The sequence below is a fragment of the Anomaloglossus baeobatrachus genome, chromosome 11 (assembly GCF_048569485.1).
Source record: "Anomaloglossus baeobatrachus isolate aAnoBae1 chromosome 11, aAnoBae1.hap1, whole genome shotgun sequence".
NCBI lineage: Eukaryota > Metazoa > Chordata > Amphibia > Anura > Aromobatidae > Anomaloglossus > Anomaloglossus baeobatrachus.
The window spans coordinates 56060315-56079498 of NC_134363.1; the positions used below are offsets into that span (position 1 = coordinate 56060315).

At 46.3% G+C, this 19184-nt stretch overlaps 1 protein-coding gene across 2 annotated transcripts in view; it reads left to right on the top strand.

The window, feature by feature from the left end:
- MYBPC2 (myosin binding protein C2) overlaps nt 1–19184 on the top strand; it is a 147637-nt gene that overhangs the window by 98160 nt on the left and 30293 nt on the right. For both annotated transcript variants that reach the window (XM_075327151.1, XM_075327152.1), the window contains 8 exons: nt 2682–2711; nt 2804–2943; nt 9119–9278; nt 9370–9474; nt 9581–9769; nt 14612–14746; nt 17509–17676; nt 17773–17861. In XM_075327151.1, the coding sequence (XP_075183266.1) occupies nt 2682–2711; nt 2804–2943; nt 9119–9278; nt 9370–9474; nt 9581–9769; nt 14612–14746; nt 17509–17676; nt 17773–17861 (1016 nt within the window). The remainder of the gene's footprint in view (nt 1–2681; nt 2712–2803; nt 2944–9118; nt 9279–9369; nt 9475–9580; nt 9770–14611; nt 14747–17508; nt 17677–17772; nt 17862–19184) is intronic.

Sequence of the window (19184 nt, forward strand, 5' to 3'; positions counted from 1 at the left end):
GATAACGTCTCTGAGGTCTGTGACTCGGGCATTGAACAACAGATTGATAGTTGATAGGCAGGCTAGCAAGATATAATCTCTGCTAGTCTGCTTGTTAGTCTCCTTTGATCACATGTAAGGAAGACAATCACATTCGCTCTCCTCCTATATATGCTGGCTGAATTCTTCCTTCTATGCCAACTATAGTTTATCTAAGCTGGTTTGGTGAGGTGTAGTGATCCAGACTACCTGGTGGTTGTAGTACTTGTTGCTATGTTTGGTTGTGGAGTAATGCCGGTGTCACACGGTACAATATATTGGGCGATTTGTCGTCGGGATCACGTCGTTAGTGACGAACATCCGGCATCGTCAGAGATATCGTACCGTGTGACACCTCCGAACGACTGTGAATGAGCAAAAATACTCACCTTATCGTTGTTCGTTGACACGTCGTTCATTTTCAAAATGTCGGTCCTCCTTCTGTGCTCTGGTTGTTCATCGTTCCTGAGGCAGCACACGTCACTCTGTGTGACACCTTGGGAACGATGAACACAGATTACCTGTCTCCCGCTGGAAATGCGGAAGGAAGGAGGTGGGCGGGATGTTACGTCCCGCTCATCTCCGCCCCTCCACTTCTATTGGCCGGCTGCCGTCTGACGTCGCTTTGATGCCAAACGTCCCTCCCCCTTCAGAAAGGGGATGTTCGCCGCCCACAGCGACGTCGCCCCTGAGGTAAGTGTGACTCGCCCACCCCAGGGCTATGGGACACCCGGTGCCGGGCCGGACTAGTCCGGTGGTAGTCAGTGGTGGCTGGGCCCTGCTCCGTGGCCCTGGTGGGTGTCAGTTGAATATGTGGCTTGCTGTTAATGGTTGTGTTCGTGACGCCACCTGTGGTATGCGGCTAATAAGCCGCCGCTGCTGTGTGAGGCCTCCGGGATGATGTGATGGCAGCTATGGTGGTACTGCTCCCCACAGGTGGAGCAATGCCCGGGGCACAGTTGGTGCTTGTGAGTGTCTATGCAGGTGAAATGACAGAGGCAACTCCAAGGGTGCAGTTCAAGTTCTTTACTCACAGTTCTTTTCAGGGCAGGCAGGACCCTTGGACTGCTGAGACCACTGTCAGGGACCTCCGTCTTCTGGGTGATTCAGAGTGTGAAATCCGGTACCCTCTCTCTTAGTGTCTCTTTCTCTGCTGTCTTCACTAGCCTTGCCCGAGTTAGGATGGCCCTGGCTTGGCCTCCATTACAGCCTCCAGGCTGGGGGGTCACCTGTCGGCTGATTACCCCTTTTCTGAAGGGCTGCTCTGGGTTCTGGCCCTGGGAGCTTGCAACGTCCCTGGGCCTCGGTTTTTACTGTTTGGAGATTGTCTTTTCACTCCTCCAGTCTCTAGGGACCGTCCCCTGTCGCAGCTAATCACTCCACCGATGTCACTGTGGACCAGGCCACCGCAGCCTGCAGCTACTCGTAGCGCCTCTGGGCCCTCGGCTTCGGTACCCAACAAGGACTGCTCGTGGTACCTACAGGACTACCCGCGGCCCTGCGACCCTTTCTTTCCTTCTCTTCTTTCTCCTCCTTGCCTGCCTCCAGCAGGCCTCCTCCTCCCTCCTTTCTCTCGTTCTTCTCCTCCAACTACATGCTCACTCCTCACTCTCTCACTCCCTGAGCGAACTGACTAAACTTGACCTTCCTATCTCTGTCTGCTCTCCTTGGCTCCTCCCACCTCCCCTGTTGCTAAGCTACCACCCTATGGGAGCAGGGATGGGTCTTACAGCCCCTCTCAGCATGCAGCATGGGAGGGTTGCCTGCCACTTTCCCTGGTCCTGTGTGTCCCTAGCAATGGGTGTAGTGTGAATTTACCAGGGGACCGGAGTTCACTCTCTTCCTCCCCCAGAATGGGCATCACACCGCAGGTGGGGTGCAATGACCTGTGGCGACGGAAGCCTCAGGGGCGCCACAAGTGCGTGTGATGGGGGTTACCGACTTTGTGCGCCACGGTCAATTAATTGCCCGTGACGCACAAACAACGGGGGCGGGTACAATCGTTTGTGCGATCGTACGATAGATCGTCCCGTGCGACGCCAGCATTAACCTTTGTTGTTTTTTGTTGCTACCTTACTGCTCTTCCTTTTCTCCTGAGTCTCTCATTGTCTATTCCTGTGTGTGCAGTGTGTCAGAATTTTGGTCTTCCCTGTCTGTCTTTATGTGTGTTACTCCTGCCCCTTCGTGGGAGGTGGAATCAGATTAGTGTTGGTCAGGAGCATAGCCAGTTACACGACTCAGGCATCTCCATCGTTAGGGGTAACCCTGAGGTTAGGGATATCCTAAGGACTTCGAGCATGAGGGAAAGCATAAGAGTCCCTGTCACTTGCTATCCTACAGTCACATCATGACAACCACCCTATCAAGCCCATCTCTAGGCATGACACAATGTATTGCTTTTTTGGCTGAAAATGTATTATTTTCCCACATTATTTGATTGCGCTAATTATTTAATGCTATATACTAAATTCAATCCATTATGATGACATGCTGATAGGGAATTTGGATTATGAGCCCCAATGGAGACAGTGATGATCACGCCTTAAAGCGCTGTGGAATTAATAGCGCTAAATAAGAGACTAAAATAAAATAAATACAATTAATAAATTATGATCACTTTGATCAAATGATGAAAGAATAATTATATTATTGTTTCTTTTCAGAGATCAAGGTTGAATATGTCCCACGTCAAGGTAAGAGACAGTACGAAACATTTGTCAACCTGTTGAGTCTCCTGTGTATAAGTTGTGAAGAGATACATGTAATTTGGCTCATATTTCTCCAGAACCACCCAAAATCCACCTTGATTGCTCTGGTGGTGAACATGTCAACACCATCATTGTTGTGGCTGGCAACAAATTGCGTTTTGATGTTCCGATTACCGGAGAACCTGCACCAACTGTTTCCTGGTTCAGAGGAGACAAGGCAAGCGAAAAACAGTTGAAAGTTATGAAGCATGAATGACCGATCAGAAGTGTAGCATGCAGACTCCCTGAATGTACACCAACAAATACCTTTCGCAATGTAGATTTTACGATTCACTTATGGATCTGCTCTATGCAGAGCCATTGTGTTCTAGGTGTTTTCTTGTTGTCTGTATTCTCCAAGTTCAGGCTCGGTGGGAGGGGTCTATTCGGTCATGCCTCATTCCGGGTGATCACTCTGCCTTATCTTGGAGCTGTTTCACCCGGAACGTCACCAATAATAGTTCCTGCTCTGCATTGTACGCTTCTGGTTTTCGTGACTTGCTCTGATCTTGTCCTGTTACCTTGCACCCCATTCCCTGGCCTCTGTCCCTCCTGTATTGTCTGTACTCCCTGACGCTTGACCTGTTCTGTGACCCCGGCCCTGCTCTTTCCTCTGTACCTTTGAGTCCTCTTGGCTTCCGACCTCGGCTTGTTCTCTGACCACGGCTCTGCGCCCCTTCTGTACCTTACACTACTTCCTGGCTTACTGACCACTGGTTTGCACGGGACCTTGGCTTCTCTTGCTCATCTGTACTGACTTGATCTCCCGGCTTCTGACACTCGGCTTGCAGTCCATCCCTGCCTTGGTACTAGTGACCCCTAGCGGGCTAATGCCTCCCTGCACCTAGGACCTCTACACCATTCCAGTGTACCTGCGCACCCTGGTGGTGAGCGTTACAGTAGGAAGATTTATGGACACCAAACTAATTGTGTTGTTGGCAGGATAGAAATAGCCAAGTTCATTCATACATTTCTAGCTACAAATGCATATCTATCAATGAGAAAATCAACTATAAACCTTTCTGTAAATGACCTTGAAAGAGCATGGAGGGCAGGCCACTTCATTTCTAGGACATCAATCATCCACTTTATTCCCTGTCATAGCTCCTCATAGAACGTGAACAACACCTAAATTGCGCACTGAAATTACCAAACAGGGAAGCAATAAATTATCCTATTAATCTGTCACCACTTATAGGGTATGTGCGCACGTTGCGTTCTGTGCAGTGCAGAAAAGAATGCACCCTCTGGAAGACTTGACACTGTGTTTGTCATAAAAAATGCATTCAAAACGCATGTATTTTGGATGCATTTTGAATGCGTTTTGCATGCGTTTTGGATGCATGTTTTGTCATTGCGGTCCCACGGCAATTCAGCTCTGCTACATGCCCGCTGATAAAAAAAAAAAGTTGGATATTGACTAAAGGGGCCACTTAATATGGTGGTTCTGGTGGTCTCCTAAAAAGAGTCACAACTTGGCTGGGCCCTTCCCGGAGGGATATCTGGCTGGTTTCTGTGTTGAGACTCCTAACAGAGGCTCCACGGACCTTTTTGATTTACACATGCCCGCTGATAACAGACACAGACAGAGTTGCGCGATGAGAATGAACTTCAGCCGACTTCATTGTCATCCCGCGGCTCTGTCTATGTGTTGCGTCCTGATTAGTGGTCACCCGTGACCGCTAATTCCCTGAGTGACTGAAGTGAGTAGCGCGATAAGCGCTGCCATCTCTCAGGTTACCCGAGGCCAGCTGGAGTCCTCCACCCGAGACCGCAATTCACCTGTGACATCATTGCTGATCGCGCAGCTCACGTCAGTCACTCGGGCGACTTGCTGTCACAGTTGGAGGATCCAGCGGTAGCCGCGGGTAACCTGAGTGACGTCATCGCTGATTGCGCGGCTCACTTCAGTTGCAGCGTGGAGCTGACAGAGAGCGGTAGTAGTCTGTGGCTGCTCGCTGTCAGCTTCCGATGTAGCAGAGCTGAAAGCGTTGTGGGATCTCATGTGGATTACGTCGGACCTGGAGGGGTATTTGGGGATTTTAATAAAGTGGTGAAAGAGGGTGGGGTTTTTTGTCTTTTATTCCAAATAAAGGATATTTTCGGGTGCATGTGTTTATTTGCGTTAACTTACAGATTAATCATGGAAGGTATCTCGGGGAGACGCCTGCCATGATTAACCTAGGACTTAGTGGCAGCTATGGGCTGCCATTAACTCCTTATTACCCCGATGGCCACCGCACCAGGGCAATTTGGGTTGAGCTGGGTAGAGTCCCGGGACTGTCGTATCTAATGGATGCGGCAATTCTGGGTGGCTATTGGCTGATATTGTGAGGCTGGGAGGCTCCCCATAACGTGGAGCTCCCCATCCTGAGAATACCAGCCTTCAGCCGTGTGGCTTTATCTTGACTAGTATCAAAATTGGGGGGGACCGCACGTCGTTTTTTTTTAATTATTTATTTACTTATTTTACTGCACAATATAGACCTGCCCACCAGCAGCTGTGATTGGTTGCAGTGAGACAGCTGTCACTTAGTGTGGGGGCGTGTCTGACTGCAACCAATCATAGGCGTCAGTGGGCCGGAAAAGCAGGGAATACGAGATAGAATAATGAGTGGCCAGCATTTTCAAAAGAGGAAAAGCCGCGGGAGCTTTGAGACAGCCGTGCAGAGCCGCACCCGTGATCATGGATTGGTGAGTATGAGAGAGGGGGAGAGACCAACCGACGGACAGAGAGACAGACAGACAGAGAGAGTGACAGACAGAGAGATTGACCGACATCGATAGACAGAGAGAGATTGACCGACATCGACAGAGCGAGACTGAAAAAGACCTGCATTTTGTTTGTCAAAAAAGCATGTGGAACACAACAAAAATGCAGTCCAAGTGCATTTTGGTTGCGTTTTGACCCACATCATTGATTTCAATGGGTGGAGATTGGAGAATGCAGCTACAACGCACAAAAGAAGTGACATGCTTCTTTTTTTTCCGCAACGATTTTTGACATCCAAAACGCTGCGTTTAAAAACGCAGCGTGAGCATTGAATTTTCGGACTTTTCATAGACTTTGCTGGTGAAGTAGAACGCATGCATTTTGGCACTGTAACGCGGGAAAAAATGCAACATGCGCACATACCCATATAATGTCCTCTGTAGTCCCTTCCAGCAAGGGTAATTTTTGTATTTTTGCACTTTCTTTTTAAGTATTTTTTTCCAAAATCTATACTTTTTTTTTTCCTTTTACATCGACACATGAGAGCTTGATTTTTGTAGTGTGATGGTGTTATGAAGAGGTATGATACACGTGTGGTGACACAATTCCACCATTGTTTTTTGGGATTTGTTTTTCTAGTGTTCATTGTGTGGTAACAATTACCAGGTAAAATAATTTTCCAGGTCAATAAGGTCACAATGGTACTAAATAGCTAAGGATCTTTTAAATCTAGATAAACAATATTCAAAACATGGTAAAAAAAAAGACATTTGTTCGACATTTTCTGAGCCCTCTTTTTATTCTTCCATCGGTGGAGCTATTTGAGTACTTGTTTTTCGCACAGGAAATGTAGTTTTATTGGTACCATTTTGGGCATACAAATACAATATTTAAAGGAGGTATGGATGCCTAGCCATTGGGGCTCCGCATTCCTTCACCAGAAAGAGTCCGTGTTTGTAAATCACTTTGGGCGGGGTGTATGGCCCTTACTGTTCTATTCAGGGTGGTGTCCATCACCCCGCAGCCGGTCTCCGTCGTAGACGCAGTATTGAAACACTTGACACAGTAGTACTTTTTGCAAACATAACCTGAACACTTTTTTTCCTTCTCACTGATATGACAGACATGGCCTCACTTCTAAAGGGAGCTTTACATGCAGCGACATCGCTAGTGATGTCGCTGGTGAAAGCACCCACCCACGTCGTTTGTGCGTCACGGGCAAATCACTGCCCATGGCGCACAATATCGTTAGGACCCGTCACACGGGACTTACCTGCCTAGCGACGTCGCTGTTGCCGGCGAACCGGTTCCTTTCTAAGGGGGTGGTTCGTACAGCGTCACAGCAGCGTCACTAAGCGGCCACCCAATAGAAGTGGAGGGGCGGAGATGAGTGGGCTGAACATCCCGCCCACCTCCTTCCTTCCTCATTGCCGGCGGCCGCAGTTAAGCTGTACTTCGTCGTTCCCGAGGTGTCACACGTAGCGATGTGTGCTGCCTCGGGAACGACAAACAACCTGCGTCCTCAACAATCAACGATTTTTTGAAAAAGGAACGACATGTCAACGATGGACGATTGGGTGAGTAACTTCCATCGTTAACGGTCTCTCGTTGGTGTTACACACAACAATGTCGCTAACGATGCCAGATGTGCGTCACGAAATCCGTGACCCTGGCGATATATCGTTAGATATGTCGTTGTGTGTAACGGGGCCTTAAGGTTCTGCTTTTGTTATACCCTGGTGTACTCCCTCTTGGCCTATCCTTGCTATCTTGGACCTCTCATCCACAAGCTGACGGCCTGTGCTTCCTTTCCCCTCACTCTAGTCTCGCTGCTGTCCACTTCTTTGCCCTTTTATTTGTCTGTGGAAAAGAAAGCGCACATAGGGTCTTGCCAGGTATGAGATTTTACAAATAAGGTGCCAAAAGCACACTCACCTGCTGAAGTTGTGACAGGCACAACTCCTTGAAGCACATATATCAAAAGTGGTCAGCAGCAGCCCCGAAAAAATGGTGAACAATAAGGATAAAAAAGAATCAGGTTCAATGCTGCGCTAGAAACCACATGAATCCAAGGATGTATTAGAAACATTTTCTTTATTTCTGCAGGTCATCGCGTTTCAAAGACATATCCGTCTTCTTCATCAGGACACAGCATTGAACCTGATTCTTTTTTTATCCTTATTGTTCACTTCTTTGCCCTGACAGCTATCTAGTCAAATTACTTTCCTTAGCCTGTTCGGGGTGAGCCATAGGCTCCGGACCTTACGAGGACACCTCCGGTTTCATGACCAGCCCCTTCTCCATACTTCTTTTCAAACTCTCATGCAAAACTGACTTCTCTCCAGGCCCGTCTCTCTAACCAACCCACTGGTCATCTCACTGTACCAGAAATTGTCTACACTGCTACATCTATTGCAACTTATATTTTCATCTAACAGTTATCTGACTAATACATTGAATTATACATTATACATCACAAAGCTATATACTTTGTATTATCAGGCCTCAACGCTAGGTGGTGCCGGACGCAGAGCAGTTTCGGCTCTGCTACATCAGGAACCGCACCTCTCAAGCAATAGAACATTCTATCACACGCTATGTATTATTCAACGATATATACAATGCGCTCAGCATAGCATGACAGGGTGGGAGTGAACACGACCATCTCCTACAATGTTTTGAACTCTATTGCATTTTTGGGAGGCTGCGGTAACCAAAAAAGGGTATTTTGACCAATTTTTTTAACTTTTCAGCATTTAATGTGTTGGTTAAATATTTTTTTTATTTTGATAGATCAGAATATTATGGACAAAATTATGGCAAATTTTGTTTTTACAATTCTTTGCCTTTTAATTGAAAAAAGGGTATGATTTATACTAAAAGTTACAAATTAATCAAACAGAAAATGGACAACTTTCACCACATACAATACAGAAAACTGCTAATAAAAGGACAGCTGTCTAGTCAAACGACTTTAATTAGCCCGTTCGTGGTGAACCGTAGGCTCCAGACCTTACGAGGATACCTCCAGGTTCTGCTTGTGTTAATCTCTTGTGTACTCTCTCTCAGCCTATCCTTGCTATCTCGTACCTCTTGTCCACAAGCTGCCGGCCTGTGCTTCCATTCCCCCACTCTAGTCTCACTGCTGTCCGCTGTCCACTTCTGGGCCCCAACAGCTGTCTAATGAATGATTTCCCTTAGCCCATTCGGGGTGAGTCGTAGGCTCCGGACCTTATGAGGATAACTCTGGGTTCCCTGACCGGCTCTTACTCCATGCTGAAACTTTAGTCCTCGAACTCTCATGCAGAACTGACTACTTTCCAGGCCTGTCTCTGTAACCAACCTACTGGCCATCATAGTCAAGAAATGGCACAAATTTTTGGTGCAAATTACACCTATAAATATATACCTTACATGTATAATCCTTATGGGTTTTACTTCCTGAAATGCAGTTCGCCAGAGAAATCTGGCTACCAACCTTAAGCTCAATGGGATATTTTTGTCTCTCTAAGTTGCAGAATTGTAAATGCAGCTCTGGAATATAATAAAGTCTGTAAATCATGATGAGGTCAAGACAATGTCTTCAACTTTTGCGAAATACTAACAAATGTGATTTATTTCCTGACTTATTTTCTAACAGGAGTTTACTGACACAGATGGACGGGTGCACATTGAGCTTAGGACGGAGCTAAGCAGCTTAGTTATTGAAGGGGCTGAGAGGTCTGATGAAGGCACATATAACATTGTGGTGACCAACCCTGTTGGAGAGGACAAGGCCACCTTAATCGTCAAAGTAGTGGGTAAACTAAACTTTATATTTCCTTATTTCCGATGGCTATGAGGTTTTTTTTACCAAATAAAAGATTTATTTCCTGCTTTGATCTATTTCAGATGTGCCTGATCCTCCAGAGAACGTTCGTATCACCAGTGTTGGAGAGGACTGGGCTAGCGTTGTATGGGAACCGCCATTGTATGATGGTGGAAAGGAAGTAACAGGTGAGTAAAATGTCATAAAAAAAAGCTACAGAAAAATATTATCCATGTACAGAGTTTTATAACTACAAAAATTATATATTCATTTGACATTTGGCTTTTTTTTTAGGATACCTCATTGAAAGAAAAAAGAAAGGCAGTCAGAGGTGGATGAAGATGAACTTTGAAGTCTACACAGAAATTTCATATCAATCTGTGAAGATGATTGAAGGCATCATGTATGAAATAAGAGTGTTTGCCGTAAACGCCATTGGTATATCTCAACAGGCCAACACGTCCAAACCATTCATGCCAATTGGTAAGTGTCTCTGAGGGTTGTTATCCCTGTGTAGGTAAAGTACAGGGAACACAGCTATTAAAGTAAGATCTGTGACATAGACGGCAGGGGAATCCTGGCCTTCACCCTTTAGCAACAAGTCAGGGATTTGGACTTATGTAGGGCCCCCTGGATTACAACCATGGAGTGGCTGCTGGCTGGTGGAGAGAGCTGGCAGAGAGAAAGGTTGCCAAACCGAGTAATATCCAGGAGGTCAAGGTTAGGACAAAAGCAAGGGACAGTCAAGTAGTCAAATACAAGCCAAGGATAAGGTGTCATGTTGCCAAGTATGATGAGCATAACTCATGCATTCAGACCAACGGATGTCTGACACACAACAAAAAACAGAATAAACAAAGGGGACATAATAACAACAGAGGGCCCTGGAGCTAGTGAGAGGGATAGATGGAACACCTCCGATCCTCACCTGCAGCTGTCCCTACTCTCCTCAACAGTCCCTATACAGTCTCTGTAACTGTTTCCGAGCAGGAACCTGAGACCCTGAGAAGCCTTGTATATACCCTTGCTAGTGAGAGGCAGGTGAGGTTCACTAGACCATCCACTGCACTAATAAGACAAAAGGGAAGTAAGGAGAAACAGGGAAAACAGCAATTAAAAAAGGATAAAGCCAAGTTCAGGATAGCTCCTCAGCAGGACCTTCCACCAAGGTGGCCAGAGAACAATGAGTTTGTCTCTTCAGCAATGATTGCTGGGAAACACCACTACTTAAACCTGAAGGGGCATGGCTACAAAGTAGCTGCTGCTGAAGGACTCAGCTAGGAACTGAAAGAAATGAAACCATGTTTAATTGTAGCATCCCAGGTGGAAATGAGGGATCTACAAAAATAGAGAGACAACCGTGACATAAGGATGGGAGTAAATGGACAGAATCAGAGCTGAGTTTCAGGAGTATGAACCAGGGAATGTAAGACCTATAACTGTCAACTAGAAGTAGCTCCTAAGGGTTTAAATAAGAAGTAGCTCACCTTAAACTCACAGCAGGGAGCTGAGTATAACAGATAACTGACCCTACAGCAGGACCAACACCCTGTCTGGCCGTGACAACAAATCCTAGCTATACTAATGTAAACCAGAACCATACTTGCATGACCCAATACAGTCAGCAGTGCACACCCAGACCTTGTAGGAAAGAGTCAGCTGATTGCTACCATGTTAACTCACATCAATGATTGTGAATGGGTATTCAATTATCTACCAGTATAAATGGCCGTATGACCCATTTTGACAAATCAGTAATAGAGGAACCAGTGTTCATGGGAACTTTAGTACCTGACTATTGGCGTCTCAAGCACACCGCTCTGGTGCAATGGTTTTTAATGACCCCTTTAGATGGTCCAATCCAGGCCATTAAACGATTGATGATTGGCTGTATGCAATCTGATAAACAGTCGTTTACTGGCCTCTTGATGCTGACAATCAATGAAAACTGAAAACTGGCTTATCTAGGGCGGCGTTCACACGTTGCGACTGTGGTGAATTTTTTTCAGGCAGCTGTGGTAAATCAGCAATGTTGTGGTTGTAAAAAGCCACAGTGCGGGTGCAACGTGTGATCACGGCCTAAATGGGCTATTAGGCCTAGAAATCGTTGTTACCGGCCAATGCACCAACTATGTGTAGTAGACAGTGACATAAACAATGGGCTTCAACCTTTTTATTTCAGGTCTATAAAATCGAACACTAATACTATTGTTAGAGAGGTGTAATGAATATGGATCTAATAAAATGCAGTCAATGGGCCATACTATAATTCACAAAGAAGCATTATCGGCAGTTACCATTATTAGTTTGGGGCGTTTTTAGTTTTTTTTTCAATATCGGATAATGACATTACATAGTACTATGATGGTAATAATATCTGATAGTTGAGACAGGTAAGGGTACTGTGATGTCCGTCACTAGGTGGCGCTAGAAACTACTTGCATGAATGTGAATAGAGAGGTAGTCAGACAAGCCGAGATCAGAAGCCAGGAGGTAGCGACAGGACATTGGGCGCAGACCGAGACAAGGTCAAGATACAGGCCGAGGGTCAGGATTCCAGGAGAGTATGTACAGGTGGGGACGTGGTCAGGAGGAGCACCAAGGTTAGAAGCCAAGAGGTAATGACAAAAACAGGGAGACAGGCAGAGAAGAGTCAACAACAGTCCAGAGTCGTGAGCCAAGATCAGATTACTAAACACTACAGGAGCCGAAAGCACTACTGTAACTAGGAAGTATGACTGGTGACGTTCTGGGCAAGCATGCTCCCTAATGAAGCAGATCAATCACCCGGAACAAGAAGCATCTGCATAGGCACCTCCCAGGACCAGTGTAGAACCTAGAGCTGAGAGACAACCCGTCCATAGGTGTTGAAGACAAACCGTATAGAGAGGGGGAGCCAGCACTGCCTATGAATGGCATGCAACAAATAAAAAGTGTAAAATTCACAAATTTATTCCTACTGTACTATAATGCAAAATGTGATTTTTAGCAAACAATTGGAAAAATTGTGAATTTACACTAAAAATATTTTTTGTGCATGCCATTCTTAGGCAGTGCTAGCCCCCCCTCTCTCTGTTGTACTTTGGTTTGGTGGCTGACCCCCGCCATGCCGTGCATGCTTGACTTTGGTTTGCATATTCCTTCTGTTTATATCTACATATATATAATTTGGTGTCTGTTCATGTACCGCCCTGAGAGGGACCCGGCCGCTTCTCCGCTGCTGGGGCCGAGCCGCTCGAGGTCCGGGCTCGTGTTGTCGGTGGCACGAGCGCCTCCGGACCGGGGGCCACGTCGCTCTGTTAAGGGCGGAGGCGGTAGGGTGGTGGTGGTGTGGGACGAGGCGCGCAGCCGGGGAGGGCCGCGTTGTCGTCTAACGGGTCGTGACGCCACCCACGGGTCGTGGTGACGGGATGCACCACCGCTGCGGCTGGAGTGAAGGTGGGCTCGTCCGGGATCGGTGTTGCGGCCTCAGCTTAGATGTTAGCCCCTCCGTGGGTAGGGGCGTTGTGTGTCCCGGGGCCCGGTGGGGGACTGGCGATGGTGTTGTTGTCGGGGTGCAGGGTGCCATGCTGCGGTGCAGTGTCGTGCCCGGATGGCACTGGTGTACTCACGATTAATTAACACTCAGAGTCACTGGTAAACCAAAAGTTCGGGTCTGGTCGGGTCCCGCAGCCGGCTGCTTGTGTCCTCTTGTGAGGTTGATGGTGGCCCCTTTCCCTTGCGCCTCTTGTTGTGGTTTTCGGCTCCCCTGCCTGGACAGTGGTAGCCCGCTCCCCGGCGTTGAGCTGCCAGAGGAGCCCTCGGTTGCCCGCAGGCGCTGGCCCGTCGGATGTTTGGCCCTTGGCGGTGGCTCTCACCCGGTATCAGTGGGCTTTTGCCTTCTTGCGGGACTTTGGGTGAGGATGAACCTGTGAGGTCCAGCCTGCAATCAGTTAATTTGCCTATACTCAGTGGCTTCTAAGCTAGGACGGGGTCTGAGTACCCGGTTTCTGGTGCTCCAGTACACGATTGACTCCCTGGTTCAGGGCCGGCGGGCTCCAACCCTGGCCCGGTCCCTACGGTTGCTGTACCGGTACTCCTGCAGGTGGCCACCACCGTCTGCCTGCCTGACGGTTCAAGGGTCCCAGGCTCCTACCCGGGTCCCTGACAGCTCTACAACTCCGCTCCTCTCACTGTCACTCTACAACTAGACTAACTGTACTTCCTGCCTGAGGACAGTAGTCTCCTCGGTGGGAGTGCCTTTCCACCTGACTCCGCCCACCTCCGCCCTACTGGCCCTGAGGGAGGCATCAGGTCTCCCTTTCGGGTGACGGGTGTGTCCTCACAAGGGGTGGGGGTGTGTGTGTAATGTGGTAGGTGTTGTTACCTGTGACCCCAGGGTGTCACATTCACACACGGCTACCATGCCATTTTTCACAGGCATCATTATTTAAGCACCATATGCTTGGGCCTGTTCCGCCTTCATTCATGGCTGCTGGGTGGGCACTGTGAGGGCTAGTCTTGACATTGTCCCAGTGTGTGCGGCGTACAGCTGCACGTGCTGGGACATGGTGGACTGCCTTTATTCGCAGTTTGGCCTGTCTTTGCAGCATGGGAGCAGTTCTGACATGAATCAGGTATATGTTTGCTTTAATATGGTTCTGCTTTTATTTTAATTAGTTATCCATATGGCACATTGAAAATATAAATATAGAGTAGGACCCCCCTATAGAGATTCGCCTTGACGTTGGCAGGGGTGGCTCAAATTATTGATCAATCATTTGCTAAAAATCTCAATTTGCATTATAGTACAGTTGTAATAATTGTGAATTTACACTAAGAAAAATTTTTTTGCATGCCATTCTCAGGCAGTGCTGGCTCCCCCCCTCTTTGTTGTTAAAGACAAACAGCAGAGCATCTAAACTTGCAAAAAGCTCTGCACGAAGTAACAGCTCTGCAGGAGAGCATGGCAGAACATAAGAACACAAGATGCTCTGCACATCACAACTGTGACAGGCCTTGGTTGTCATGAAGAATAACTGCTGGCCCATAGCAACCAATTACAACTCAGTTTTCTTCTCTGAAACAGCCTAGGTAAAATGAAAGCTGTGCCGTGATTGGTTGCGCTGAGCATTGATAAATCCTATATATTTCTAAATATCCAGAAAACAGGCCTCTTCATTGAAATTATTATTTTGTTTTTAGAAAACCCAAAGCTTAATGAATCCCATTTTTAAAGGTAGCAAATCAGTAAAAAAAAACATTATTGTGAGGTTAGAAGTTTCCAGGAGGACATTTTATGTTGTGATGCAGCAGTTTTCGGACTAACAATATCTTCTTTCTCAGCTCCTACCAGTGAACCTCAAAACTTGTTAGTTGAGGACGTCACAGACACGACCTGCACTCTGAAGTGGAGAGCACCCGATCGTATTGGGGCTGGTGGAATTGATGGATACGTGGTTGAGTACCGCAAAGAGGGAGGTGAGTCTCAAGTAGTTTCCTAAGATAACGACTCTTAGTGGAATTTGAAGAAATTTGCAATCTAATTTCCACTAATCGCATCAAAAATTCCCAGTGCCATCTAACACATACTATATATATCCCTTATCCTGTTATATATGTCCCCCGTCCTGGTATACAAGTCTACAATCTTGGTAAATACGTTACTCATCCTAGGCCCCATCCTGGTATATATGTCCCTCATCCTTGCATATAAGTATCCTATCCTGGCATACATGTCCTCCATCCTAGGTCCCATCCTGGTATATAAGTCTCCTATCCTGATATATATGTCCCCCATTCTAGGCCACATCATGGTATATATGTCCTTCATCCTTGCATATAAGTATCCTATCCTGGCATACATGTCCTCCATCCTAGGCCCCATCCTGGTATATAACTCTGCTATCCTGATATATGTCCCCCATTCTAGGTCCCATCATGGTATATATGTCCTTCATTCTTGCATATAAGTATCCTATCCTGGCATACATGTCCTTCATCTTAGGCCTCATCCTGGTATATAAGTCTCCTATCCTGATATATATGTCCCCCATTCTAGGCCACATCCTGGTATATATGTCCTTCATCCTTGCATATAAGTATCTTATCCTGGCATACATGTCCTCCATCCTAGGCCCCATCCTGGTATATAAGTCTCCTATCCTGATATATATGTCTCCCATTCTAGGCCATATCCTGGTATATATGTCCCTCATCCTTGCATATAAGTATCCTATCATGGCATACAAGTCCTCCATCCTAGGTCCCATCCTAGTATATGTCTCCTATCCTGATATATATGTCCCCCATTCTAGGCCCCATCATGGTATATATGTCCGTCATCCTTGCAAATAAGTATCCTATCCTGGCATCCATATCCTCCATCCTAGGCCCCATCCTGGTATATAAGTCTCCTATCCTGATATTTATGTCCCCCATTCTAGGCCCCATCCTGGTATATATGTCCTTCATCCTTGCATATAAGTATCCTATCCTGGCATACATGTCCCCTATCTTAGGCCCCATCCTGGTATATAAGTCTCCTATCCTGATATATAAGTCTCCTATCCTGATATATATGTCCCCCATTTTAGGCCCCATCCTCATATATTTGTCTCTCATCCTTGCATATAAGTATCCTATCCTGATATATATGTCTTTTTCCTGGGCCCCTTCCTGATATATATGTCCACCATTCTGGTATATTAGTCTCCTCTCGTTGTATACATGTCACCCATCCTAGACCCCATCCTAGGCCCCATCCTGGTATATATGTCCCTCATCCTTGCATATAAGTATCCTATCCTGGCATACATGTCCTCCATCCTAGTCCCCATTCTGGTATATAAGTCTCCTATCCTGATATTTATGTCCCCCATCCTAGGCCCCATCCTGGTATATATGTCAATTTGGCAACCCTGCCTCCCACTTCTTTTTATAAAGGTGATTCGAGGTAGGGGGCTTGGCCTGACAAAAAATACTAGAATTTACAATAAGTGATGTAAATTATAGCTCAAATATATAACAGTGCTTTGCTACCACAGATTTCAGTTTCTGGTACATGGACAGGGGAAAAAAAGCAGGAAATATATTAGGAGGCCAATACCTTAAATTTTACTCTAGCTTGCGTTGAATTAAACCAACGCGAAAAAGCAAATTCCCTGAATGGAGACATCATCAATAAAATTGAACTGGTAATTTCTATACTTACTCATTAAAAAAACAAAAAAAAACAGACCTAGCAGTGAGTTTTTTCGAAGTCGATTCCATGTGAAGTTGTCTTCTGCTGTTCTTCTTGTCTCAGAGTATGGACCAAATAAATATTCTGGCGCTGTATAACTTTTCACAATGTGCAGGGGCATGAAGTCAACTTTTGATTATGGAACAGCAACGTGTGACACTAGGTATGGGGTAGTGCCAAGCAAGTGGCGAAAGGGAAGGGAAACCCTAAGTTCAGGGAAGGGGGAGATGGTGACCTCTGACCAAACCTACCACTGGCCCCCGGTGTCCCTCACCACCGTAGATAGGTCCTGCACCTATGCGCCGAGCCAGATACCTGACCCTAGAGCTTGGCCCTAGATAGGGAACGGGTGGGATGAGCTCTTCATCAACCTCACTGAACACTAAAGAAGACACAGGGAGCACACACGGCGAAAGCACATGAACAACTTATCTTCAGATGTCTCAGGAAGAAGTTCCGCAAAGAGCAGCAACGATCCTACAAATGAGTACAAGCCGCCTGCTTGCATCCAGAGCTTGTGAAGGAACTGAATATCATCTACAAAAGTCCAGGGAAAATGCGTATTTAAACCCAAGGGGAAATACAGATAATTTCCAGCTGAAAAGAAGAGGAGCTTCGTGGGATCCTAAAGGGAAAAGGATGAAAACCTATCAAAGGAGATACCTAGTACACTGACTACTAAAAGCAGGAAGAATAGAAAGTCAGGGAGCATTTTGCGCAGCCAGGCACCGTGACCCTCTATTGCCAGACACCACAGGGCTGTCTGTCACCCGTGACACATCAAAATGATAAGGTACAGTATGCTTCACATAACAGTATTGTTTCTCTACAAAAAAAAAGTTTCTTCCTAAAAATTCAATGATGTTATAGAAAAATCTGACTTCACCCCCATCAACTTTCGACTTCAAATCTTCACGGAGATGGGGTCCTCTAGTGATTTCCTATTGATAAATGACTTTCACTACTTTCAAACATTAATTCTGTATATTTACATGTGCAGGTACTGAATGGACCCAAGCCAACAGTAAACTGGTAGAACGTTGCGGATACACAGTGAAGGAACTTCCGACAGGAGAGAGGATTGAATTCCGCGTAGTTGCTGTAAATATTGCAGGAAGAAGTGAGCCAGCCGTCCTGACCCAGCCTGTCACTATCCGGGAGATTGTGCGTAAGTCACATGAAATAATCAGATTTCTCCTCAATGACTATTATACAACAACGTCAATATGGACTTTCATACAACCTCACCATCTTCATTTTACAGAACAACCAAAGATTCGTCTGCCAAGACACCTCAGGCAAACCTTTATTAAGAGAGTAGGAGAGCAAGTCAATCTGGTTATCCCCTTCCAGGTAAGTTTCTTTAAACTTATTATATATATACCATTATAAATAATGTTTGTGCATTATTTAATTTATTCATTGTTTATTTCCATATCACAATATGTATTAAAAATTAATAAATCTTGCAATATTCACATTGGCCATGGTACTATTTCAGACTAACATCCTGTTCTTATAGGAAACACATGCACATTAGCAGCATTTGATTGGCTCAGACCCTATTTTTGTATTGAAGCATCTAATGAGCATGTGCAAAGGTCTTTGTGAAGAATGGGGGAGCGGAATCAGCAGAGTTTCCTATTGTGATTGATGGATCCGGTGTTGTTAGCTGTGTATAGAGGTGTTACCTGTCATTGTAACCCTGCCTCTGATGATAAAGAGCTTGCTGAAAACACTGGTCTTTGTGAAGGGCAGGGGAGTGGGATCAGCAGCATTGCCTACTGTGATTGATGGATCCTGAGTTGTCAGCCGTGAATAAAGGTGTTACCTGTCATTGTAACTCTGTCTCTGATGATAAAGAACCTGCTGAAAACACTGGTCTTTGTGAAGGGTGGGGGAGTGGGATCAGCAGCATAGTGTACTGTGATTGATGGATCCTCTGTTGTTAGCTGTGAATAAAGGTGTTACCTGTCATTGTAACCCTGTCTCTGATGATAAAGAGCTTGCTGAAAACACTGGTCTTTGTGAAGGGCGGGGGAGTGGGATCAGCAGCATTGCCTACTGTGATTGATGGATCTTGAATTGTTAGCTGTGTATAAAGGTGTTACCTGTCATTGTAACTGTCGCGCTGCTCTAGTGGAGAAACTGACACAAGGTGCAGTAAACAGAATATCCACTAGAGGGCGCAAAAACAATAGAGAAGTCAGCAAGTCGAGTCAATTACCAGGATGTCAATTGGAGACCTGAGGGAGATGCAAAATGTAGTCAGATACAAGCCGAAGGTCAGTACCAGGAAGTAATGCCGAAGACAGGAGGGAAAAGCATAGCCGAAAATGAATACAAACAGTGCAAGGACAGAAGCCAGGAGATCAGAGAAACACAAAGAGATGGGGCTGGGAGGTCAGGAGAGGCTAGGTGAACAAATGGTCAGGGAGATATAAGACGGAAGAGACATGGGATGGGTCCAGAAAGTCACAGGGGGTCAGAGGCAGGCAGACGGAACGGGAAGGGCACAGGTCTGGACGGTTGCTGGATGATGAGACGGATCAGGGAACACTCACAGGAGCCAGGCTCACGTGCTGCAGAGCAGAACTATTACTGGCGGTGTTCCGGAGGAGCAGCGCCAGGATATAGCTGCCTGTACTCCGGAATGAGGCACAAAGAGATTAACCC